This window comes from Mustelus asterias, unplaced genomic scaffold, assembly GCF_964213995.1.
Source record: "Mustelus asterias unplaced genomic scaffold, sMusAst1.hap1.1 HAP1_SCAFFOLD_292, whole genome shotgun sequence".
Lineage (NCBI taxonomy): Eukaryota > Metazoa > Chordata > Chondrichthyes > Carcharhiniformes > Triakidae > Mustelus > Mustelus asterias.
The window spans coordinates 324,146-351,665 of NW_027590257.1; the positions used below are offsets into that span (position 1 = coordinate 324,146).

Genomic DNA, 27,520 nt, shown 5'->3' on the forward strand with positions numbered 1-27,520 from the left:
GAACTACAGGCCGGTGAGCCTCACATCTGTAGTGGGTAAGTTGTTAGAAGGTATTTTGAGAGACAGGATCTACAGGCATTTAGAGATGCAATGACTGACGGGGACAGTCAGCGTGGTTTTGTGAGTGGAAAATCAGGTCTCTCAAATTTGATTGAGTTTTTGAAGGGGTAACCAAGAAGGTAGATGAGGGGAGTGCAGTTGATGTTGTCGATATGGACTTTAGCAAGGTCTTTGACAAGGTACCACATGGTAGGTTGTTGCATAGGGTTAAATCTCACGGGATCCAGGGTGAGGTAGCCAAATGGAGACACAATTGGCTTGATGACAGAAGACAGAGGGTGGTTGTATAGGGTTGTTTTTCAAACTGGAAGCCTGTGACGAGTGATGTGCCTCAGGGATCCGTGCTGGGTCTACTGTTATTTGTCATTCATATTAATGATTTGGATGAGAATTTAGTAGGCATGGTTAGTAAGTTTGCAGATGACACCAAGATTGGTGGCATAGCGGATAGTGAAGACAGTTATCTAGCATTGCAACGGGATCTTGATCAATTGGGCCAGTGGGCTGACGAATGGCAGATGGAGTTTAATTTAAATAAAAGCAAGGTGTTGCATTTTGGTGGATCGAACCAGGGCAGGACTTACTCAGTTAATGGTAGGACGTTGGTGAGAGTTACAGAACAAAGAGAGCTCGGGGCACAAGTTCATAGCTCCTTGAAAAAGTGGACAGAGTGGTGAAGAAGGCATTCGGCATGCTTGGTTTCATTAGTCAGAACATTGAATACAGGAGTTGGGATGTCTTGAAGTTGCACAAGACATTGGTACGGCCACATTTGGAATACTGTGTACAGTTCTAGTCACCCTATTATAGAAAGTATATTAAACTAGAAAGAATGCAGAAAAGATTTACTAGGATGCTACCGGGACTTGATGGTTTGAGTTGTAAGGAGAGGCTGGATAGACTGGGACTTTTTTCTCTGGAGCGTAGAAGGCTGAGGGGTGATCTTATAGAGGTCTATAAAATAGAGGTGCACAGATTAGCTAGATAGTCAATATCTTTTCCGAAATGTAGAGGAGACTAAACTAGAGTGCATAGGTTTAAGGTGAGAGGGAAGAGATACAAAAGGGTCCAGAGGTGCAATTTTTTCACACAGAGGATGGTGCGTGTCTGGAACAAGCTGCCAGAGGTAGTAGTAGATGCGGGTACAATTTTGTCTTTTAAAAGCATTTAGAGAGTTACATGAGATGGGTATAGAGGGATATGGGACAAAAAGGCACAATTGGGACTAGCTTAGGGGTTAGAAAATGGGGCTGCATGGACAAGTTGGACTGAAGCGTCTGTTTGCATGCTGTAAATCTCTATGACTCTATAAAGGGCCTTAGCAAAACAAATTGGTTTTGACGAAATATACAAACTGCCACAGTGAAATCAAAGCATGTTTCATGGGGCGGCACGGTAGCACAGTGGTTAGCACTGCTGCTTCACAGCTCCAGGAACCTGGGTTCGATTCCCGGCTTGGGTCACTGTCTGTGTGGAGGTTGCACATTCTCCTCGTGTCTGCGTGGGTTTCCTCTGGGTGCTCCGGTTTCCTCCCACAGTCCAAAGATGTGCGGGTTAGGTTGATTGGCCATGCTAAAATTGCCCTTAGTGTCCTGGGATGCGTAGGTTAGAGGGATTAGTGGGTAAATATGTAGGGATATGGGGGTAGGGTCTTGGTGGGATTGTGGTCGGTGCAGACTCGATGGGCCGAATGGCCTTTCTCTGTGCTGTAGGGTTTCTAAGAATGGTGTTTTAAAGCTCTGATCTCGCAAGGGCTCCTTTAACACTGGTTTACACAAGCACCTGAGTAGACCCAGTAATATCCCAATAAACTGCGTGGTGAGTGCAGCCAAGCTGCTGTCCCCGTGCGTGGTGAGTGCAGCCAAGCTGCTGTCCCCGTGCGTGGCGAGTGCAGTCGAGCTGTGAAGTTTCCCTCTCCTCATACCTGGGTCTGGTGTAGACTTAAAGACAGGAATATTATCAGTCAATAACTCCATTATCAGTGCAGCGTGTGATTCCTTGTCTGCTGGAAGATTATCTGGACAGAACCTGCTCTTTTACCATCATTTGTCAATATATCCGGAAAGTTGTGTACTGATAGGAATAATGCAAACTAATTCTGTATTCCTCCCACTTACCCCATGTTCTTGTCCAGTGAAAATCCTCTCGTATGTTAACGTTAAGCTGACTCCATCCACTCCTCCTTCCATCGCCTGCACTAGTCTGTCCCGGTAGAATTTTGTCAATTGGAACAACTGGTAATCATCACAGTTTGTCAGGAACTGAGGGATTGTGGAGTTTGGATCTGTGAACACAAATGGAGAAAAATAAACACGTCAATGTGTTTCTATCCATGTTGTTACACTTCACTTTACAAGAAGCAACTGAAGCCTCCTGTGAACCGTATTATCAAACACCTTCTGGGAACACAGAAACATTCAGTGAAAGCTTATTTGACCTTATCCCAAGAACGAACTTAGCTCCAAATCCATGAACATCCACTGTTAATAAGAACATAAGAACACAAGAAATAGGAGCAGGAGTAGGCCATCTAGCCCCTCGAGCCTGCCCCGCCATTCAATAAGATCATGGCTGATCTGAAGTGGATCAGTTCCACTTACCCGCCTGATCCCTATAACCCCTAATTCCCTTACCGATCAGGAATCCATCTATCCGTGATTTAAACATATTCAACGAGGTAGCCTCCACCACTTCAGTGGGCAGAGAATTCCAGAGATTCACCACCCTCTGAGAGAAGAAGTTCCTCCTCAACTCTGTCCTAAACTGACCCACCTTTATTTTGAGGCTGTGCCCTCTAGTTCTAGCTTCCTTTCTAAGTGGAAAGAATCTCTCCACCTCTAACCTATCCAGCCCCTTTTGTGCAAAGGGACCTGGGAGTCCTTGTGCATGAGACGCAAAAACCCAGCCTGCAGGTGCAACAGGTGATCAAGGCGGCAAATGGGATGTTGGCCTATATCGCAAGGGGGATAGAATATAAAAGCAGAGACGTCTTGCTGCATCTGCACAGGGCATTGGTGAGGCCGCAGCTGGAATACTGTGTGCAGTATTGGTCCGCTTATTTGCGGAAGGATATATTGGCCTTGGAGGGAGTGCAGAGAAGGTTCACCAGGTTGATCCCAGAGATGAGGGGTGTTGATTATGAGGAGAGACTGTGCAGATTGGGTTTGTACTCGTTGGAATTTAGAAGGCTGAGGGGGGATCTTATAGAGACCTATAATCTGACACAGGTAAAGCATTCAAATCGATTAAGAAGGTTATACCTGGACACTCAGAGAAACTCAGAAAATCTGGAAGAGTCAACATGAAAAGGGAAATCGTGCTGAACTAATTTACTGGAGTTCTTTGAAGGATCAGTGACACCGTGGATAAAGAGGAGCCTGTAGACATGCTGCACTTGGATTCCAGAGGCCATTTGAGGAGGTGCCACATCAAAGTTTTGTGGAAAATAAAAGGTGACAGTGCAGGGAGTAACATAATAGTATTGATAGAAGATTGGCTGGCTGGTAGAAAACAGAGTATTGATGAATGGGTGCTGTATCCGATTGGCCGGCTGGGACCAGTGGAAAGCTGCAAGCGTCTATGCTGCGGCATCAACTTGTTACAATTTTTATGAATGAAATAGACGAGAGAAGTGAAGGCATCAAGGTTAAATTTACAAATGATACAAACATCGGTAGAAAAGGTTCTTGTGAAGAGGATATAAGGAGGTTGTGCATGGGTGAGTAAGTAAAACTGACAGATGGAGTATTATGTGGGAGAATGTGAATCTGTTTGCTTTGGCAGGGAGGATAAAAGAAACAGTATTACTAAACAGGAGAATGGCTGCAGGATTCTGATGCATTTGGATTTGGGTGGTCTCGTGCATGAGTCAGAAAAAAATAATTTGCAGGTACAGCAAGTCATTGAAAGGCGAATGGAATATCGTCCTTTATTTTGAGGGGACTTGAAGATAAAAGGATATTATGCTTCAGTTTTACAGGGAATTGGGAAGACCACGTCTCAAATGGCTGATGAACAGCAGTTGGAGTTTAATTTACATCAATGCGAGGTGATGCATTTTGGTAGATCGAACCAGGGAAGGACTTACTCAGTTAATGATAGGGCGTTGGTGAGAGTGACAGAACAAAGGGATCTTGGGAACAGGTTCATAGCTCCTTGGAAGTGGAGTCACAGGTGGGCAGAATGGTGAAGGCGGCATTCAGCATGTTTGGTTTCATTGGTCAGAACATTGAATAAAGGAGTTGGGACGTCTTGTTGAAGTTGTACAAGACATTGGTGAGGCCACACTTGGAATACTGTGTGCAGTTCTGGTCACCCTCTTATAGAAAGGATATTATTAAACAAGAAAGAATGCAAAAAAGATTATTTACGAGGATGCTACTGGGACTTGATGGTTTAAGGTTTAAGGCGAGGCTGCATAGACTGAGACTTTTTTCCCTGGAGCGTAGGAGGCTTAGGGGACATCTTATAGAGTCTGTAAATTAATGAGGGGCAACTTTTCCCAAATGTAGGGGGGGTCTAAAACTAGAGGGCATAGGTTTAGGGAGAGAGGGGAGAGATACAATTTTTTCCACAGAGAGTAGTGAGTGTCTGGAACAAGATGCCAGAGATGGGAGTGGAGTCAGGTACAATTGTGTCTTTTAAAAAGCATTTAGAAGTTATATGGGTAAGATGTGTATGGAGGGATATGGGCCAAACGCAGGCAATTGGGACGAGCTTATTGGTTAACAAAAAAGGGTGGCATGGACAAGATGGGCCGAAGGGCCTCTTTCCATTCTGTAAACCTCTATGACTCTAGGAATATTGTGCCCAGTTAATTCGGGCGGCATGGTCAGTCTAAGAGGACCTAAGGACCTGTTCCTGTGCTGTAATTTTCTTTGATGGAGTCAGTGAGATCAGACAGTGTGTAACCCGGGGAGGATGGGGTCAGTGAGATCAGACAGTGTGTAACCCGGGGAGGATGGAGCCAGTGAGATCAGACAGTGTGTAACCCGGGGAGGATGGAGTCAGTGAGATCAGACAGTGTGTAACCCGGGGAGGATGGAGTCAGTGAGATCAGACAGTGTGTAACCCGGGGAGGATGGAGTCAGTGAGATCAGACAGTGTGTAACCCGGGGAGGATGGAGTCAGTGAGATCAGACAGTGTGTAACCCGGGGAGGATGGAGTCAGTGAGATCAGACAGTGTGTAACCCGGGGAGGATGGAGTCAGTGAGATCAGACAGTGTGTAACCCGGGGAGGGAGTCAGTGAGATCAGACAGTGTGTAACCCGGGGAGGATGGAGTCAGTGAGATCAGACAGTGTGTAACCCGGGGAGGATGGAGTCAGTGAGATCAGACAGTGTGTAACCCGGGGAGGATGGAGTCAGTGAGATCAGACAGTGTGTAACCCGGGGAGGATGGAGTCAGTGAGATCAGACAGTGTGTAACCCGGGGAGGATGGAGTCAGTGAGATCAGACAGTGTGTAACCCGGGGAGGATGGAGTCAGTGAGATCGGACAGTGTGTAACCCGGGGAGGATGGAGTCAGTGAGATCAGACGGTGTGTAACCCGGGGAGGATGGAGTCAGTGAGATCAGACAGTGTGTCACCCGGGGAGGATGGAGTCAGTGAGATCAGACAGTGTGTAACCCGGGGAGGATGGAGTCAGTGAGATCAGACAGTGTGTAACCCGGGGAGGGAGTCAGTGAGATCAGACAGTGTGTAACCCGGGGAGGATGGAGTCAGTGAGATCAGACAGTGTGTAACCCGGGGAGGATGGAGTCAGTGAGATCAGACAGTGTGTAACCCGGGGAGGATGGAGTCAGTGAGATCAGACAGTGTGTAACCCGGGGAGGATGGAGTCAGTGAGATCAGACAGTGTGTAACCCGGGGAGGATGGAGTCAGTGAGATCGGACAGTGTGTAACCCGGGGAGGATGGAGTCAGTGAGATCAGACGGTGTGTAACCCGGGGAGGATGGAGTCAGTGAGATCAGACAGTGTGTCACCCGGGGAGGATGGAGTCAGTGAGATCAGACAGTGTGTAACCCGGGGAGGATGGAGTCAGTGAGATCAGACAGTGTGTAACCCGGGGAGGATGGAGTCAGTGAGATCAGACAGTGTGTAACCCGGGGAGGATGGAGTCAGTGAGATCAGACAGTGTGTAACCCGGGGAGGATGGAGTCAGTGAGATCAGACAGTGTGTAACCCGGGGAGGATGGAGTCAGTGGCTCAGTTCAGTAGTTGCCATCCAAAGTAAACATCCGAACACTACAGAAATAATAAAAGTTAGGACCAATTAAGCCAGGTTCGATCCTGAGATTTGACTTGTCCAGTGGTATCAGCTGGAATCTTAACTCACTGTTTAAACCGTGCTGCAGTTTGTTGGGGTGTATTTTACCGTCCCACATGGCAGGAGAATCAGAGTGGGGGAGGGGCAGATCATGGAAAGGTCCGTTGATCTCGAGTGGGATTTTCTGGTTTCGTCACTGTCGAGATTCACCTTATAGCCCCCAGCTATCTATTGGACAGTACCAGAGCTCATGAGCTCCCTACATCTGTGACTGGGATGAACCTCTAGATGGTCACTCAATTCCTCTCCCTCTCAGACCCTGTTCTCTTTTAACTTTGTATTTGAACCGTTGATTCTTGCTCAAAATCTGGAACTTTGTCCTGTATGAAATTACGATTTTAATTATTTTCTGAACCTACCCGCATCCATTTTCACTCTTGTTGAAGATGTTGGATCTGATCCTTCAGCCCCGGTGGTGTTAGACGATCCCATATTCTGACACTCTGTAATAAATACAATTTTCCACATAAAATTGCACCGAGAAACACCTCATAGCAGCCATACATTTTACATGTAATATTTCAGGAAATTTATTTGCGACACAGAGTCACTGCTAATTCTGTTCAATTCTTGAAATATAAAGAGAAGGTGCTGGAAAATCCCAACAGGTCTGGCAGCATCTGAGGGAAAGAAAACAGAGTAAACATGTTGAGTCCACGATGACTCTTGGTTCGAACCCCAATGTTATCTCTGTTTCTCTCTCCACGATGCTGCCACAGCGACTGAGATTTTCCAGCATTTTCTGTTTTTGTTCCAGATCTCCAGTCGTTCATTTTTACTCGACCTGTGTATTCAGATTTGAAACGCGTCCAGGCAAGCCCAGGCAATCTGCAAATGTTCTTTCTCCATTGGGCTTGGCTTTCTTTCAGCAGCATCACAGGTAGAGACCGCTGACATTCCCTGTCAGTCCTCAATAACCAGTTATTAATAATTATAATTTAAATTATGCTCAGTTCCAGACAAGAAGCTAAGTTGTTTGAGCTCAATATAGGCAGTTCCCAATACCAGCTATCTATAGGACAATTCCAGTACTCAGGAACTCCCTCACCTGTGACGCTGATGTCACTCCAGATGGTCACTCACTTCCCTCTTTCGACCCAGCCACTAGAAATATTTACCTCACAAAATGCAGCATCTCTCCTGGAACCAAACATAGTTTTACTTCCAATTATTAATAAGTAGTTTCAGTTTCCTCAGGACTTCTTTGTCTGGTAAACTAACAGTCCAGGCTCAATTCCCTATCAAATCTATCCATTGAGTCATCTGGAGAAGAGCTTTTTGCTTCATTCAGACACTTGCACGTGCAAAGACCTCTGTGTGTCGGATAGATTCCAATTATCAGATTAGCAAAGTAATCTGTTGCGCAATTAATAACCGGTCTCAGTTTCCAAAGGACCTGTTTGTTTGGTAAACTCACAGTGCGGGTGCAATTCCCTCTCGATCAAATCTATCCATTGTGTCATCTGGAGAAGAGCTGGATGAGTATTACAGACACTGCACGCTTCCAGGTGCAAAGATCGGTGTCTATCTGACACCTGCACCAGTCTGCCATGAGGGGCCTTGTCAAAGGATCATTAAGATCATTGAAAGAATGTGCCCGCTTTGCTATGGGTACGATTGTGCAAAGCCCGACTGTGATTTACTTCAAGGTGAAAGTGAATGGAAAATTTGGGTTTGGGGGTAAAAAGCTACAGGAGGATGGAGTCAGTGAGATCAGACAGTGTGTAACCCGGGGAGGATGGAGTCAGTGAGATCAGACAGTGTGTAACCCGGGGAGGATGGAGTCAGTGAGATCAGACAGTGTGAAACCCGGGGAGGATGGAGTCAGTGAGATCAGACAGTGTGTAACCCGGGGAGGATGGAGTCAGTGAGATCAGACAGTGTGTAACCCGGGGAGGATGGAGTCAGTGAGATCAGACAGTGTGTAACCCGGGGAGGATGGAGTCAGTGAGATCAGACAGTGTGTAACCCGGGGAGGATGGAGTCAGTGAGATCAGACAGTGTGTAACCCGGGGAGGATGGAGTGAGTGAGATCAGGCAGTGTGTAACCCGGGGAGGATGCAGTCAGTGAGATCAGACAGTGTGTAACCCGGGGAGGATGGAGTCAGTGAGATCAGACAGTGTGTAACCCGGGGAGGATGGAGTCAGTGAGATCAGGCAGTGTGTAACCCGGGGAGGATGGAGTCAGTGAGTTCAGACAGTGTGTAACCCGGGGAGGATGGAGTCAGTGAGATCAGACAGTGTGTAACCCGGGGAGGATGGAGTCAGTGAGATCAGACAGTGTGTAACCCGGGGAGGATGGAGTCAGTGAGATCAGACAGTGTGTAACCCGGGGAGGATGGAGTCAGTGAGATCAGACAGTGTGTAACCCGGGGAGGATGGAGTCAGTGAGATCAGACAGTGTGTAACCCGGGGAGGATGGAGTCAGTGGCTCAGTTCAGTAGTTGCCATCCAAAGTAAACATCCGAACACTACATAAATAATAAAAGTTAGGATCAATTAAGCCAGGTTCGATCCTGAGATTTGACTTGTCCAGTGGTATCAGCTGGAATTTTAACTCACTGTTTAAACCGTGCTGCAGTTTGTTGGGGCGTATTTTACCGTCCCACATGGCAGGAGAATTAGAGCGGGGGAGGGGCAGATCATGGAAAGGTCTGTTGATCTCGAGTGGGATTTTCTGGTTTCGTCACTGTCTAGATTCACCTTATAGCCCCCAGCTATCTATTGGACAGTACCAGAGCTCCCTCCATCTGTGACTGGGATGAACCTCTAGATGGTCACTCAATTCCTCTTCCTGCTCAGACCCTGTTCTCTTTTAACTTTGTATTTGAACCGTTGATTCTTGCTCAAAATCTGGAACTTTGTCCTGTATGAAATTACGATTTTAATTATTTTCTGAACCTACCCGCATCCATTTTCACTCTTGTTGAAGATGTTGGATCTGATCCTTCAGCCATGGTGGTGTTAGACGATCCCGTATTCTGACACCCTGTAACAAATACAAGTTTCCATGTAAAATTCCACCGAGAAACTCCCCATAACAGCCATACATTTTACATGTAATATTTCAGGAAATTTCTTTGTGACGTGGAGTCACTGCTAATTCTGTTCAATTCTTGAAATATAAAGAGAAGGTGCTGGAAAATCCCAACAGGTCTGGCAGCATCTGAGGGAAAGAAAACAGAGTAAACATGTTGAGTCCACGATGACTCTTGGTTCGAACCCCAATGTTATCTCTGTTTCTCTCTCCACGATGCTGCCACAGCTACTGAGATTTTCCAGCATTTTCTGTTTTTGTTCCAGATCTCCAGTCGTTCATTTTTACTCGACCTGTGTATTCAGATTTGAAACGCGTCCAGGCCAGCTCAGGCAATCTGCAAATGTTCTTTCTCCATTGGGCTTGGCTTTCTTTCAGCAGCATCACAGGTAGAGACCGCTGACATTCCCTGTCAGTCCTCAATAACCAGTTATTAATAATTATAATTTAAATTATGCTCAGTTCCAGACAAGAAGCTAAGTTGTTTGAGCTCAATATAGGCAGTTCCCAATACCAGCTATCTACAGGACAATTCCAGTACTCAGGAACTCCCTCACCTGTGACGCTGATGTCACTCCAGATGGTCACTCACTTCCCTCTTTCTCCCCAGCCACTAGAAATATTTACCTCACAAAATGCAGCATCTCTCCTGGAACCAAACATAGTTTTACTTCCAATTATTAATAAGTAGTTTCAGTTTCCTCAGGACTTCTTTGTCTGGTAAACTAACAGTCCAGGCTCAATTCCCTATCAAATCTATCCATTGTGTCATCTGGAGAAGAGCTTTTTGCTTCATTCAGACACTTGCACGTGCAAAGACCTCTGTGTGTCGGATAGATTCTAATTATCAGATTAGCAAAGTCATCTGTTGCGCAATTAATAACCGGTCTCAGTTTCCAAAGGACCTGTTTGTTTGGTAAACTCACAGTGCGGGTGCAATTCCCTCTCTATCAAATCTATCCATTGTCTCATCTGGAGAAGAGCTCGTTGATTATTACAGACACTGCACGCTTCCAGGTGCAAAGATCGGTGTCTATCTGACACCTGCACCAGTCTGCCATGAGGGACCCAGTCAAAGGATCATTAAGATCATTGAAAGAATGTGCCCGCTTTGCTATGGGTACGATTGTGCAAAGCCCGACTGTGATTTACTTCAAGGTGAAAGTGAATGGAAAATTTGGGTTTGAGGGTATAAAGCTACAGGAGGATGGAGTCAGTGAGATCAGACAGTGTGTAACTGGGGGAGGATGGAGTCAGTGAGATCAGACAGTGTGTAACCCAGGGAGGTTGGAGTCAGTGAGATCAGACAGTGTGTAACCCGGGGAGGATGGAGTCAGTGTGATCAGACAGTGTGTAACCCGGGGAGGATGGAGTCAGTGAGATCAGACAGTGTGTAACCCGGGGAGGATGGAGTCAGTGAGATCAGACAGTGTGTAACCCGGGGAGGATGGAGTTAGTGAGATCAGACAGTGTGTAACCCGGGGAGGATGGAGTCAGTGAGATCAGACAGTGTGTAACCCGGGGAGGATGGAGTCAGTGAGATCAGACAGTGTGTAACCCGGGGAGGATGGAGTCAGTGAGATCAGACAGTGTGTAACCCGGGGAGGATGGAGTCAGTGAGATCAGGCAGTGTGTAACCCGGGGAGGATGGAGTCAGTGAGATCAGACAGTGTGTAACCCGGGGAGGATGGAGTCAGTGAGATCAGACAGTGTGTACCCCGGGGAGGATGGAGTCAGTGAGATCAGACAGTGTGTACCCCGGGGAGGATGGAGTCAGTGAGGTCAGACAGTGTGTAACCCGGGGAGGATGGAGTCAGTGAGATCAGACAGTGTGTACCCCGGGATGGATGGAGTCAGTGAGATCAGACAGTGTGTAACCCGGGGAGGATGGAGTCAGTGGCTCAGTTCAGTAGTTGCCATCCAAAGTAAACATCCGAACACTACATGAATAATAAAAGTTAGGATCAATTGAGCCAGGTTCGATCCTGAGATTTGACTTGTCCAGTGGGATCAGCTGGAATCTTAACTCACTGTTTAAACCGTGCTGCAGTTTGTTGGGGTGTATTTTACCGTCCCACATGGCAGGAGAATCAGAGCGGGGGAGGGGCAGATCATGGAAAGGTCTGTTGATCTCGAGTGGGATTTTCTGGTTTCGTCACTGTCTGGATTCACCTTATAGCCCCCAGCTATCTATTGGACAGTACCAGAGCTCATGAGCTCCCCTCATCTGTGACTGGGATGAACCTCTAGATGGTCACTCAATTCCTCTTCCTACTCAGACCCTGTTCTCTTTTAACTTTGTATTTGAACCATTGATTCTTGCTCAAAATCTGGAACTTTGTCCTGTAAGAAATTACGATTTTAATTATTTTCTGAACCTACCCGCATCCATTTTCACTCTTGTTGAAGATGTTGGATCTGATCCTTCAGCCACGGTGGTGTTAGACGATCCCATATTCTGACACTCTGTAATAAATACAAGTTTCCACATAAAATTGCACCGAGAAACACCTCATTACAGCCATACCTTTTACATGTAATATTTCAGGAAATTTATTTGCGACACGGAGTCACTGCTAATTCTGTTCAATTCTTGAAATATAAAGAGAAGGTGCTGGAAAATCCCAGCAGGTCTGGCAGCATCTGAATGAAAGAAAACAGAGTAAACATGTTGAGTCCACGATGACTCTTGGTTCGAACCCCAATGTTATCTCTGTTTCTCTCTCCACGATGCTGCCACAGCTACTGAGTTTTTCCAGCATTTTCTGTTTTTGTTCCAGATCTCCAGTCGTTCATTTTCACTCGACCTGTGTATTCTGATTTGAAACGCGTCCAGGCAAGCTCAGGCAATCTGCAAATGTTCTTTCTCCATTGGGCTTGGCTTTCTTTCAGCAGCATCACAGCTAGAGACCGCTGACATTCCCTGTCAGTCCTCAATAGCCAGTTATTAATAATTATAATTTAAATTATGCTCAGTTCCAGACAAGAAGCTAAGTTGTTTGAGCTCAATATAGGCAGTTCCCAAAACCAGCTATCTATAGGACAATTCCAGTACTCAGGAACTCCCTCACCCGTGACGCTGATGTCACTCACTTCCCTCTTTCTACCCAGCCACTAGAAATATTTACCTCACAAAATGCAGCATCTCTCCTGGAACCAAACATAGTTTTACTTCCAATTATTAATAAGTAGTTTCAGTTTCCTCAGGACTTCTTTGTCTGGTAAACTAACAGTCCAGGCTCAATTCCCTATCAAATCTATCCATTGTGTCATCTGGAGAAGAGCTTTTTGCTTCATTCAGACACTTGCACGTGCAAAGACCTCTGTGTATCGGATAGATTCTAATTATCAGATTAGCAAAGTAATCTGTTGCGCAATTAATAACCGGTCTCAGTTTCCAAAGGACCTGTTTGTTTGGTAAACTCACAGTGCGGGTGCAATTCCCTCTCGATCAAATCTATCCATTGTGTCATCTGGAGAAGAGCTGGATGAGTATTACAGACACTGCACGCTTCCAGGTGCAAAGATCGGTGTCTATCTGACACCTGCACCAGTCTGCCATGAGGGACCATGTCAAAGGATCATTAAGATCATTGAAAGAATGTGCCTGCTTTGCTATGGGTACGATTGTGCAAAGCCTGACTGTGATTTACTTCAAGGTGAAAGTGAATGGAAAATTTGGGTTTGAGGGTCTAAAGCTGCAGGAGGATGGAGTCAGTGAGATCAGACAGTGTGTAACCCGGGGAGGATGGAGTCAGTGAGATCAGACAGTGTGTAACCCGGGTTACACACTGTCTGATCTCACTGACTCCATCCTCCCCGGGTTACACACTGTCTGATCTCACTGACTCCATCCTCCCCGGGTTACACACTGTCTGATCTCACTGACTCCATCCTCCCCGGGTTACACACTGTCTGATCTCACTGACTCCATCCTCCCCGGGTTACACACTGTCTGATCTCACTGACTCCATCCTCCCCGGGTTACACACTGTCTGATCTCACTGACTCCATCCTCCCCGGGTTACACACTGTCTGATCTCACTGACTCCATCCTCCCTGGGTTACACACTGTCTGATCTCACTGACTCCATCCTCCCCGGGTTACATACTGTCTGATCTCACTGACTCCATCCTCCCCGGGTTACACACTGTCTGATCTCACTGACTCCATCCTCCCCGGGTTACACACTGTCTGATCTCACTGACTCCATCCTCCCCGGGTTACACACTGATCTCACTGACTCCATCCTCCCCGGGTTACACACTGTCTGATCTCACTGACTCCATCCTCCTGCAGCTTTATACCCTCAAACCCAAATTTTCCATTCACTTTCACCTTGCAGTAAATCACAGTCGGACTTTTCACAATCGTACCCATAGCAAAGCGGACACATTCCGTCACGTTCAATGATCTTAATGATCCTATGACAAGGTCCCTCTTGGGAGGTTAGTTAGGAAGGTTCAGTCGCTCGGTATACATGGGGAGGTAGTAAATTGGATAAGACACTGGCTCAATGGAAGAAGCCAGAGAGTGGTTGTGGAGGATTGCTTCTCTGAGTGGAGGCCTGTGACTAATGGTGTGCCACAGGGATCGGTGTTGGGTCCATTGTTGTTTGTCATCTATATCAATGATCTGGATGATAATGTGGTAAATTGGATCAGCAAGTTTGCTGATGATACAAAGATTGGAGGTGTAGTGGACAGTGAGGAAGGTTTTCAAAGCTTGCAGAGGGATTTGGACCAACTAGAAAAATGGGCTGAAAAATGGCAAATGGAATTTAACGCAGACAAGTGTGAGATATTGTACTTTGGAAGGACAAATCAAAGTAGAACGTACAGGGTAAATGGTAGGACTCTGAAGAGTGCAGCTGAACAGAGGGATCTGGGAATACAGGTGCAGAATTCCCTAAAAGTGACGTCACAGGTGGATAGGGTCGTAAAGAGTGCCTTTGGTACATTGGCCTTTCTAAATCGGAGTATCGAGTATAAAAGTTGGAGTGTTATGGTAAGGTTAAAAAGGCATCGGTGAGGCCGAATTTGGAGTATTGTGTACAGTTTTGGTCACCTAGTTACAGGAAGGATGTAAATAAGATTGAAAGAGTGCAGAGAAGGTTCACAAGGATGTTGCCGGGACTTGAGAAGCTGAGTTACAGAGAGAGATTGAACAGGTTGGGACTTTATTCCCTGGAGCGTAGAAGATTGAGGGGAGATTTGATAGAGGTGTATAAGATTTTGATGGGTATAGATAGAGTGAATGCAAGCAGACTTTTTCCGCTGAGGCTAGGGGAGAAAAAAACCAGAGGGCATGGGTTAAGGGTGAAAGGAGAAAAGTTTAAAGGGAATATTAGGGGGGGCTTCTTCACGCAGAGAGTGGTGGGAGTGTGGAATGAGCTGCCGGATAAAGTGGTAAATGCGGGGTCACTTTTAACATTTAAGAAAAACTTGGACGGGTTCATGGATGAGAGGGTTGTGGAGGGATATGGTCCAAGTGCAGGTCAGTGGGACTCGGCATAAAATGGTTCGGCACAGACAAGAAGGGCCAAAAGGCCTGTTTCTGAGCTGTAATTTTCTATGGTTCTATGCTTCTATCCTTTGACAAGGTCCCTCATGGCAGACTGGTGCAGAAGGTGAAGTCGCATTGGATCAGAGGTGAGCTGGCAAGGTGGATACAAAACTGGCTCGGTCAAAGAAGACAGAGGGTAGCAGTGGAAGGACGCATTTCTGAATGGAGGGCTGTGACAAGTGCTGTTCCTCAGGGATCAGTGATGGGACCTCTCCTGTTTGTAATACAGTGGAACCGATTTAGCGCAAATTCGGAAATAACGCGATGAATCATTGGACCCATTTTTTTTAACCCTGATTGGACCCCGAAATAGGACCCCGATTTAGCGCGACCCTGCTTTTTTCGCGATAACATTTTATGGACCCCAACCATCGCGTTATAACGGGGTCGCAGTATATATATATATATATAAATGATTTGGAGGAAAATGTAACTGGTTTGATTAATAAGTTTGCGGATAACATAAAAGTTGGTGGATTTGCGGATAGTGACGAGGACCATCAGAGGATACAGCAGGATATAGATCAGTTGGAGACTTGGGTGGAGAGATGGCAGATGGAGTTTAATCCGGACAAATGTGAAGTAATGCATTTTGGAAGGTCTAATACAGATTGGAAATGTACAGTAAATGGCAGAACCCTTAACAGTATTGATAGGCAAAGGGATCTGGGTGTACAGGTACACAGGTCACTGAAAGTGGCAATGCAGGTACAGATGTCATGCTTGCCTTCATCAACCGGGGCATTGAGTTTAAAAATTGGCAAGTCATGTTGCAGCTTTATGGAACCTTAGTTAGGCTGCACTCGGAATATAGTGTTCAATTCTGGTCGCCACTCTACCAGAAGGATGTGGAGGCTTTGGAGAGGGTTCAGAAAAGATTTACCAGGATGTCGCCTGGTAGGAGGACATTAGCCATGAGAAGAGGTTGGAGAAACTTGGTTTGTTCTCACTGGAACGACGGAGGTTGAGGGGCGACCTGAAAGAAGTCTACAAGATTATGAGAGGCATGGACAGAGTGGATAGTCAGAAGCTTTTTCCCAGGGTGGTAGAATCAATTACTAGGGGGCACAGCTTCAAGGTACGAGGTTTAAAGGATTTGTGCGGGGCAGACTTTTTACACAGATGGTGGTGGGTGCCTGGAACTCGTTGCTGGGGAAGGTAGTGGAAGCGGGGAGGGTAGTGACTTTTAAGGGGCGTCTTGACAAGTCCATGAATAGGATGGGAATAGAGGGATATGGTCCCCGGAAGGGTAGGGGGTTTTAGTTCAGTCGGGCAGCATAGTCGGTTGAGGCTTGGAGGGCCAAAGGGCCTGTTCCTGTGCTCTAATTTTCTTTGTACTTTGATCGATGTGCATGTGCACACGTTCCCCAGTTCCTGCTCTCATTGAGAATTGTACACCTTATTTTTTGTCTCTCCGTTTTCTTCCAACCAAATCCATCAGTTCTCACTTCAATGCCACAAATTATTGCTGCCAACTATATGCCCACTTCAGCAACTTGTCATGACCCATTTGGAGTTCCACACTGTCCTCCTCACAGTTTATAATACTTCATACCTTTATGTGTTTGCAAAATTTGAAATTGTCCCCTGCACATCAAGATCGAGATCAGAATATATTCCAGATAAAGCATGGGTCACAATCCCGATCCCTGGGGAACATCCCTACAACCCTTTCTCTGCCCGAAATATATCCATTGAGCATCACGTTCTGCTTCCAATTTTCAGCCATTTTTTTCTCTCTACGTTGCTAATGTCTGTTTTAGTCCATGAACTGAAACTTTTCTCACAAGTCCTCTGCATTGCTTTATATCCAATGCCTTTTTATAGTCCATGTACACCGCATTATTCTTATCGATCTTTTTTGTTTGTTTCCTCCTGATACTTTTTTTAAGCTGGCTTTTCCGATTCAAACCACTTGATTCCAAGTCACTACTAATTCTGTAGTGAATCATTACTTCTGGAAGTGTGCCCGAGATGGCATCGGAGTGTGTTGATTTCTTCCAAGTCATCCCCAACATAGCCTCTAATTCTATATTTTACTCACATTCCATGCTTTTAAAAATCTATGACTCTAACATTACATCCTGAATCTAATTAATCTCTCATCTCTCCAGTGCCAGTACACCCTTTCTCAAGTGAGAACAAAACTTCCCGTTATTCTGAGGCCATTCCCCCGAATTCTCCAGGCATGGCCATTATTTCCTTCCTGTGATTTGGAATTGGAGACCAAGAGTAGTGTGTCAAAGTTCGCAGATGACACTAGAACCTGAAGAGGGACATAGATAGTTTGATTGGGCAAGGGTCTGGCAGATGGGACTACAATGATGGTAAATGTGAGGTCATCCATTTTGGTGGGAACAACAGCAAAATGGACTATGATTTAAATGGTGAAAAAATGCAGCATGCTGATGTGCAGAGGGACCTGGGTGTCCTTGAGCATGAATCGCAAAAGGTTGATTTGCAGGTGCAGCAGGTAATTAAGGCAGCAAATGGAATTTTGTGCTTTATTGATAGAGGGATGGAGTTTAAAAACCAGGAAGTTATGTTGCAGCTGTATACGGTGCTGGTGAGGCCATACCTGGAGTACTGTGTACAGTTTTGTTCTCCTTATTTGAGAAAGGATATACTGGCACTGGAGGAGGTGCAGAGGAGATTCACTGGGTTGATTCCGGAGTTAAGGGGGTTAGCTTATGAGGAGAGACTGAGTAGACTGGGACTATACTCATTGGAATTTAGAAGAAGAACTGGGGGGGAATAGATAAGGAGACATGAGGTTGTTTCCACTGGCGGGTGAACTAGAATTCGGGGGAATGGCCTCAGAATAACGGGAAGCAGATTTAGGACTGAGTTGAGCAGGAACTTCATCACCCAAAGGGCTGTGAATCTGTGGAATTTCCTGCTCAGTGGAGCAGTTGAGGTTAACTCGTTGAATGTTTTTAAGGCAAAGATAGATTTTTCAACAGTAAAGGAATTGGGTGTTATGGAGAGTGGGCGGGTAAGTAGAGCTGAGTCTACAAAAAGGTCAGCCACGATCCTATTGAATGGTGGAGCAGACTCGATGGGCCTGATGGCCTGCTCCCGATCCTAGTTCTTATATTCTCCTCTATGTACTCTATGAACAGTATGTTTTGTCTGTATAGCGCGCAAGAAACAATACTTTGCACTGCATGCCAATACATGTGACAATAATAAAACAGATATTAAACTTACGAGCCAGTGCTTGCATGGATGGTCCTTAAAACCTTTTCTTTGAGCAAGGCTGTAACATTTACAATTCTCCAGTCCTCTGGTACCTCATTGGAGTCCAAGGAAACCAGAAGATTATGGCCAGGCCCTCTGCAATTTCCATTCTCATCCTTCAATATCTTTGGACACATCTTATCTGCCACTGGTGCCTTGTCAACTTTCAGTACTGACAATCTATTCCTCCTTATCAATTCTGAACCCTCTTGTGACAGAGGTTTCTCGTGTTTCCATGGCATTCGTAGCATATATCTCCTTGGTAAAGGCAGACACAAGGTATTCATTTAATACCTCAGCATGCCCTGGGCTCCAAGCATAAATTCCCTTTTATGGTACCTATTCGCCTTACTTCCCACTTGTCACCATATTACAATGTATGTGACTATAGAAGACGTTGGGATTCACCTTTATGTTGGCTGTCAGCGTTGTCTCCGTCTTTCGAATGTGATTTTTCCCCTCCACTCTGAACCTTTTGTATCTCTTTCTGTTCTCAACTGAATTTTATACATGACACTAGTTATACGCACATTTTTTTTCTTCCTGATCTTAATTTCTCTCTTTTTTTCATCCAGGGATCTCTGGTATCGTTTGCCCTTTCACTTTCGAGGGGATATAACTTGTCCGTGCCCGGGTCATTTCTTTTCTGAACGTAACCCATCGCTCACCTAGTTTACCCCCATTCTTTCATTGCAGTCTAAATAAACCAGCTTTGTGCCTGCTCCACTGAAGTTGTCTCTCCCCTGAGTTAAGTGTTTATGCTCTGCATTGCCCTTTGTCCTTCTCTATTAACGCCCTAAACCTTACAGTACAACAGAGTGCGGGTTAGGTGGATAGACCATGCGCAATTGCCCCTTAGTGTCAGAGGGTGTAGCCAGGGTAAACACATGGGGTTGTGGGGATAGGCCCTGGGTGGGATTGTGGTTGGTGTAGACTCAATGGACTGAATGGCCTTCTGCACTGTAGGATTCTATGACTATCTGCTCAATGACATTTGACACTTGATCTGCTTGGCCCACCTCATTTTCGAGAAGCAGGTCCGACAGTGCAGCCTTTCTTGGTGAACTGCAGGCTCATTATTGTCGAAGATTGCTCATATATTGGATCCTCTGACCCCCCTCCACCCATTATACTCCTACTGTCCAAGTATACATTCAGGTAATGAAATTGTAACTATAATTTTTGCATTTTCCAGCAATGAATTCAGAAGCAATATAAATGCGCCTTTATTTCTTCCTTTGCTTTAACCAAATTGATACTGTCCTTGAATCCGCTGGGACATGCTGTTTCTCCAGCACTGCGAAGCTCTCCCTTAACCAATACCGCCACCTCCTCCTCCTTTCCTTCCAGTCCTAGCTTTTCTAAACACCTTGTACCCAGTTCTGCCTTTCCTGGATCCAAGTCTCTGTCATCATCAGAGCATCAAACTTCCACACCGGAATCTGTGTCCGTAACTCACCAATCTCATTTGTTATGCTCTGCACATTCACATACATGTGTCGAAACCCTGATTTCAACAACATTACTTTCACCCTTAATCCGCCTTCACCTATTACTACTCTCCAGACTAGTGCTATCTGACTCTCCCAGTATGATAGAACATAGAACAGTACAGCACAGAACAGGCCCTTCGGCCCTCGATGTTGTGCCGAGCTTTATCTGAAACCAAGATCAAGCTATCCCACTCCCTATCATCCTGGTGTGCTCCATGTGCCTATCCAATAACCGCTTAAATGTTCCTAAAGTGTCTGACTCCACTGTCACTGCAGGCAGTCCATTCCACACCCCAACCACTCTCTGTGTAAAGAACCTACCTCTGATATCCTTCCTATATCTCCCACCACGATCCCTATAGTTATGCCCCCTTGTAATAGCTCCATCCACCCGAGGAAATAGTCTTTGAACGTTCACTCTATCTATCCCCTTCATCATTTTATAAACCTCGATTAAGTCTCCCCTCAGCCTCCTCCGCTCCAGAGAGAACAGCCCTAGCTCCCTCAACCTTTCCTCATAAGACCTACCCTCCAAACCAGGCAGCATCCTGGTAAATCTCCTCTGCACACTTTCCAGCGCTTCCACATCCTTCTTATAGTGAGGTGATCAGAACTGCACACAATATTCCAAATGTGGTCTCACCAAGGTCCTGTACAGTTGCAGCATAACCCCACAGCTCTTAAACCCCAACCCCGTTAATAAAAGCTAACACACTATAGGCCTTCTTCACAGCTCTATCCACTTGAGTGGCAACCTTCAGAGATCTGTGGATATGGACCCCAAGATCTCTCTGTTCCTCCACAGTCTTCAGAACCCTACCTTTGACCCTGTAATCCACATTTAAATTAGTCCTACCAAAATGAATCACCTCACATGTATCAGGGTTAAACTCCATTTGCCATTTTTCAGCCCAGCTTTGCATCCTATCTATGTCTCTTTGCAGCCTACAACAGCCTTCCACCTCATCCACGACTCCACCAATCTTGGTGTCATCAGCAAATTTACTGATCCACCCTTCAGCCCCCTCCTCTAAGTCGTTAATAAAAATCACAAAGAGCAGAGGACCAAGCACTGATCCCTGCGGCACTCCACTAGCAACCTGCCTCCAATCCGAAAATTTTCCATCCACCACCACCCTCTGTCTTTGATCAGACAGCCAGTTACCTATCCAATCGGCCAACTTTCCCTCTATCCCACACCTCCTCACTTTCATCATAAGCCGACCATGGGGGACCTTATCAAACGCCTTACTAAAATCCATGTATATGACATCAACTGCCCTACCTTCACCAACACACCTAGTTACCTCTTCAAAAAATTCTATCAAATTTGTGAGGCACGACTTGCCCTTCACGAATCCGTGCTGACTATCCCGGATTAATCCGCATCTTTCTAAATGGTCGTAAATCCCATCTCTAAGGACCTTTTCCATCAACTTACCAACCACCGAAGTAAGACTAACCGGTCTATAATTACCAGGGTCATTTCTATTCCCTTTCTTAAACAGAGGAACAACATTCGCCATTCTCCAGTCCTCTGGCACCATCCCCGTGGACAGCGAGGACCCAAAGATCAAAGCCAAAGGCTCTGCAATCTCATCCCTTGCCTCCCAAAGAATCCTAGGATACATTTCATCAGGCCCAGGGGACTTATCGACCTTCAGTTTATTCAAAACTGCCAGGACATCCTCCCTCCGAACATCTATTTCCTCCAGCCTATTAGCCTGTAACACCTTCTCTTCCTCAAAAACATGGCCCCTCTCCTTGGTGAACACTGAAGAAAAGTATTCATTCATCACCTCGCCTATCTCTACTGACTCCATACACAAGTTCCCACTACTGTCCTTGACCAGCCCTAACCTCACCCTGGTCATTCTTTTATTCCTCACATAAGAGTAAAAAGCCTTGGGGTTTTCCTTGATACGACCCGCCAAGGACTTCTCGTGTCCCCTCCTAAGCCCCTTTTTCAGCTCATTCCTTGCTAACTTGTAACCCTCAATCGAGCCATCTGAACCTTGTTTCCTCATCCCTACATAAGCTTCCCTCTTCCTTTTCACAAGACATTCCACCTCTTTCGTGAACCATGGTTCCCTCACTCGGCCATTTCCTCCCTGCCTGACAGGGACATACCTATCAAGGACACCCAGTATTTGTTCCTTGAAAAAGTTCCACTTTTCATTCGTTCCTTTCTCTAACAGTTTCTGTTCCCAACTTATGCCCCCTAATTCTTGCCTAATCGCATCATAATTACCTCTCCCCCAATTGTAAACCTTGCCCTGCCGTACGGCCCTATCCCTCTCCATTGCAATAACAAAAGACACCGAATTGTGGTCACTATCTCCAAAGTGCTCTCTCACAACCAAATCTAACACTTGGCCCGGTTCATTTCCCAGTACCAAATCCAATGTGGCCTCACCTCTTGTCGGCCTATCCACATATTGTGTCAGGAAACCCTCCTGCACACACTGCACAAAAACTGCCCCATCCGAACTATTTGACCTACAAAGGTTCCAATCAATATTTGGAAAGTTAAAGTCCCCCATGACAACTACCCTGTGACCCCCACACATATCCATAATCTGCTTAGCAATTTCTTCCTCCACATCTCTATTACTATTTGGGGGCCTATAGTAAACTCCTAACAACGTGACCGCTCCTTTCCTATTTCTAACCTCAGCCCATATTACCTCAGTGTGCAGATCCCCCTCGAAGTGCCTTTCTGCAGTCGTTAAACTATCCTTGATTAACAATGCCACTCCTCCACCTCTTTTACCAGCTTCCCTACACTTACTGAAACATCTATACCCCGGAACGTCCAACAACCATTCCTGTCCTTGTTCTACCCACATCTCCGTAATGGCCACAACATCGTAGTCCCAAGTACCAATCCACGCCCCAAGTTCATCTACCTTGTTCCGGATGCTCCTTGCATTGAAGTAGACACACTTCAACCCACCTTCCTGTCTACCGGTACCCACCCTTGACCCTGATACCTTCCCCAATACCTCACCACCCTCACTGACTTCTGGACTACAACTCCTTTTCCCACTCCCCTGACAAATTAGTTTAAACCCCCCTGAAAAGCCGTAACAAATTTCCCTCCTGGGATATTGGTGCCCCTCTGGTTCAGGTGCACCCCGTCCTGTTTGTGCAGGTCCCACCTTCCCCAGAATGTGTTCCAATTATCCACGTATCTGAAACCCTCCCTCCTACACCATCCCTGCAACCACATGTTAAACTGCACTCTCTCCCTGTTCCTCAACTCGCTATCACGTGGCACCGGCAACGTACCAGAGATGACCACATGTTTTGTCTTGGCTCTCAGCTTCCAGCCCAGCTCCAGAAATTCCTGCTTTAAATCCCCGTCCCTTCTCTTACCTATGTCATTGGTACCAATGTGTACCACGACTTGTGACTGTTTCCCCTCCCCCTTCAGAATCCAGAAAACACGGTCTGAGACGTCACGGACCTTGGCATCTGGTAGGCAACATACCATCCGTGAGTCTCTTTTGCTGCCACAGAACCTCCTATCTATCCCTCTAACTAACGAGTCCCCAATAACTATTGCCCTCCCGCTCTGCCCCTTACCCTCCCGAGCCACAGAGACGGACACAGTCTCTTTGCGCACGCTATTATTCCTCCATATTTCTCATACCCCAGATGACTTAGGAAAAAGCCCTCACAACAACACTGGCAAGACACTCCTCAAGGAACTCGGGATCAACTATATTCAGGTGCAATCTGTCCCCCTTCTACACATGCCATCCCCCACAGAGCAAGTCCCACTGTCCCTGAAATCTGAAGCATTCCCTCCTGCACCATCTTTCCAGCCATGCTGGATGGATAAAGAGTAACAGGGTGATCTGTCTTATTTCGCTATTTCTGTACTCCCTCGCAGGTAATCCTGGTCTTATTACACGCGAGGTCCTGTCTGCTAATTTTCCACCTAGTTCCCTAAATTCTGATTGCTTTCTACCTAACCCAGAAGGAGAGCAGGAAGACGGGGAATAAGAATACTCTGAACTTGTCAGGTATTCTTGAAGATGCAAAACCACTCAAACGATGAAATAAGAATACTGGTCTGAATCAGTCTTTGATACTTTATAATGGAACACCAGTTCAACGGGGAAATAAAAATACTGGCTTGAAACTGTTCTTGTAGAATTTAAAATGCAACGCCTTACTTGTGACAAATTAATTAACTTTAACTTTATATACTCAGTGTTGATGCTGCCTGTATTTAGACAAGAATCACCTAGATATACTGAGTATTATAATGCTGTGTCTATTCAGACTAGAGTCACCCAGATATACTCAGCGTTATAATGCTGTGTTTATTCAGACTAGAATCACCCAGACACACACAGTATTGATGGTCTGTATTCAGGATGGAATCACCCAGATTTTCTCAGTGCTGAGGCTGTTTCTATTCAAACACTTTCTCACTGTTAATCGGTCACCATTTCCTCTCGCGCACGCTCAGACGGAATGCCAGCGCATGCGCATTGAGTGGTCCCGTGCCCTGTTTCCAGTTTGATTCTGCACAGGCGCATTGCCGGTCATGACTGTCCCTGCGCATGCGAGAAGCCCAAGGGAGGAATTACGCTGCCCCCCTCCTCGTATCCATGCAGCCAGATATCAATCAGCTGTCCCTCGCCAATAGAGAGCTCAGCCTCATTATAATCACTAATTGATAGAAAGAAACCCAGTAAGGTTGATGTATTACTGTCACATGTATGAGCACACAGTGAAAAGTATTGTTTATTGCGCAAGGTACAGACAAAGCATACCATTCATAGAGAAGGAAACGAGAGAGTTCAGAATGTAGTGTGACAGTCATAGATATTTTCGAGAGAGGAGGAGAGAATAGTGCAGGGACAGACAGAAAGAGAGAGAGAGAATGAGAAAGAGCGCAAATGGTTCAAGGACAGAGAGACAGCAAATGGTTCAGGTAGGGAGGAGAGCGAGAGAGCGCAAATGCTTCAGATAGGGGGAAAGAGCAAATGCAAATTAATCCAAGATGGTGCCAGAGTGTGGTGACCTCTTGCGAGCTGTGCCCAGCAAACCCTCCAAATCTACATTTCACTATCGTTCTATGCTTCTAAAACTCCTATTCCTTTAAAGTCTCCGTCAGACTTTTGAATCAACCTACGTCATATTAAGTTGATCTTTCTCGGCACCCTAACAATGACTATAACACGGCACTCTCCACTTTCCTTCTCTCTGAATGGTATGCTTTGTCCAAAGAGCATGCAAGAATACTTCTCACTGTACACTAATACATGTAACAATAATAAATGGTTCAGGGAGGGAGGAGAGAGAGAGCAAATCGGGTGGCACGGTGGCAAGTGGTTTGCACGACTGCTTCACTGCGTCAGGGATCCAGGTTCGATTCCTGGCTGGGGTGACTGTTAGTCAGGAATCCTCACCTTCTCCCATGTATGTGTGGGTTTCCTCTGGGTGCTCCAGTTTCTTCCAACCCTCCGAAAGACATTCTGGTTGTGAGCATTGGCCGTGTTAAATTTGCCCTCAGTGTAGCCGAACAGGAGCACGAGTGTGGTGACTGGGGGATTTTCACAGTAACTTCATTGCAGTGTTAATGTAAGCCTACTTTTGAGACTAATAAATAAATTTTAAACAGAAGTGGGCGATTCAGGGTGCGAATTCACGTCATAAACCAGCTGATTGCCTCGATGCTGTGGTACCGGCTGCTCATTCTGACCCCTCCCCACCTTTGTCACAAAGATCCAGAGAACGCTCGGAGAGTTCTTCTGGGACAACAGGCTGCACTGGGTCACTGCTGTGTTTGAATCTCCCGCTTAGGGAGAGCGATCAGGCACTGGTTTGCCTTCACAACCAGATGGGGACCTTCCACCTTCAGACCCTGCAGGGAAACCTCTGCTTTGAACCCCCTCCTCGATGGTGTACCCTGGCCATGTATTTCTTCCGCCAGGTGCATGGCCTGAACTATGACATGCAGCTCCCGTTCACAGACCTGAGCGGTCTCCTTGGCTCCCTGCAAGTGTTGCCCATCTTTTACAAGGAGCTTCTGAAAGTCTGGGTCATGGTCACCTTGTTCCACATCTCTCTCCTGTCTGGAGTAGCAGCTGTCATTCGGAAGCCGCTGCTCAGGAATCTGCTCCTCCACCAATACCATTTCAGGTGGCTGGCAGAGAGGAAGGCTGTTGCTGCCGGGTTCCAGGGTCTGGGACGTGCTGCGTGGTGGCAGAGTGGGCTGGATGACACCCCATGAGCTAGCTGAATATGCACCAGTGGAGGTTCAGCTCATGGCCAATGACATCTATGACCTTAGAACCGTCAAAGAACAAAGCACAAAAAACAGGACAGCACAGGAACAGGTCCTTCGGCCCTCCAAGCCTGCACCGATCATGTGTACCTAACAAGACCATCCGTTTGTATCCCTCTATTCCCAGTCTGTTCACGTGCCCAGACCCGACGTCACACTTGCGGTGGGATCCCATCTCAGCATGCACGTGCTCAGACGGAATTTCACATTGGCCCTAAGCCCAGACCCCACTTCCTGGATTTGGCACCCCATAGTTTGAGCTGCCTTGTGAAAATGCTCTCTGTGCCTTTTGCCACGACACGGAGGGTTTCCTGTCTGGGCTGCTGCTGCACACCTTCCACTACTGGCCCTCGCCAGACATTCCTTGGTGCGCCTTGTTGCCGTCCGGCGGCGGAGATTCCCAATGGAGGTCCCGCTATGAAGGGATCCACTTCCGATACGTTGGGGTCCTGGAGTGGAGACTCATGCCCGCAGCAGTACCACGCAACCATAAATTGTACCAGTTCACGGGCTCCCAAGTATCCTGCCCTCTTTGCAGTCTTGTGGATTCTGTGGGACACGTTTACATTCACTGTCTTAGGCTGGACTCCCTTTTCATTACCCAAAAAATATTTCATTGATGTTCTGTTTGCACTTCAGTCCCACGCTCCTGATTGACGGGCACCTGGTGCGGAGCGGTGGGGGTGGGAAGGCAGAGGACCTCCTTCTGAACCTGCTCCCGGGCCTGGCTAGATTTGCCATAAGCAGGCCCAGGCAGAGGATAACCAAGAGGGTCGTCCCACCCGACTGTCTGTCCCTCTACTGCGGCTACATATGTGGCAGTGCGACCCTGGAGAGGGAGCATGCGAACTCCACGGGCATCACTGAAGCCCAGCAGGGGCTGACATCCATCCCTTTAATCACCTTATGATTTGATGTTTGAAGTTTTCTTTACACTTTGCTTTATTTTGTTTGGGGCGACACCCGGCTTTTTAAGGGGCCACTGCTTTAATTTTGCCCCTCAGTTTATCAGATTTAATGTATTTGGTTTGCCAATAGGATGAGTTCACCTGTGGACTTGTTGGAAGGAAATTGGGAGCACAAACAATTCACACCAATGGTTTCTGTCCCTGGCTGTTACTCAGGGCCACCCAACTGATTTTACACTTTGATCTTCAAGAACTAAGGGTCATCTCTCACGACACTACTAATGCCCTCTCTGATATACACAAATTGCCCCACCACTGGCTCCCTGTTTTTTATCGTTGCTGCTTCCTCACTTCGCATCTCAATTTCTATCTTCCCTGCGTCTGTATCAGTGTGTCTCTCTCCAGCTCACTGTTTTTCCTCTTCTCCCTGACCCCCGTCTCTCTCAGTGTCGGTTCGCCCTGGTCTTTCTCTCCTTTCTGATTAACATATCTCATCGCCTCTGTCTATCTCCAGAATCTGCCTCACACGGACTGATCCCCTCGCCTGGCCCCCCACCCAGCTGCTTTCTCTCCACCGGTT

General features: G+C 46.5%; 1 protein-coding gene across 3 annotated transcripts in view; it reads right to left on the minus strand.

Moving 5' to 3' along the window:
• Nucleotides 1-27,520, minus strand: part of LOC144486166 (NACHT, LRR and PYD domains-containing protein 3-like) — a 152,687-nt gene that overhangs the window by 83,167 nt on the left and 42,000 nt on the right. The window contains exons 6-10 of one of the 3 annotated variants that reach the window (XM_078204238.1): nucleotides 18,203-18,490; nucleotides 11,809-11,892; nucleotides 9,295-9,378; nucleotides 6,749-6,832; nucleotides 2,178-2,344 (exon numbers count right to left, since the gene is read on the minus strand). In XM_078204238.1, coding sequence (XP_078060364.1) covers nucleotides 2,178-2,344; nucleotides 6,749-6,832; nucleotides 9,295-9,378; nucleotides 11,809-11,892; nucleotides 18,203-18,218 — 435 coding nt within the window. In that variant the 5' untranslated portion in view covers nucleotides 18,219-18,490. The remainder of the gene's footprint in view (nucleotides 1-2,177; nucleotides 2,345-6,748; nucleotides 6,833-9,294; nucleotides 9,379-11,808; nucleotides 11,893-18,202; nucleotides 18,491-27,520) is intronic. The other 2 variants (XM_078204240.1, XM_078204241.1) reach the window with 2 other exon arrangements.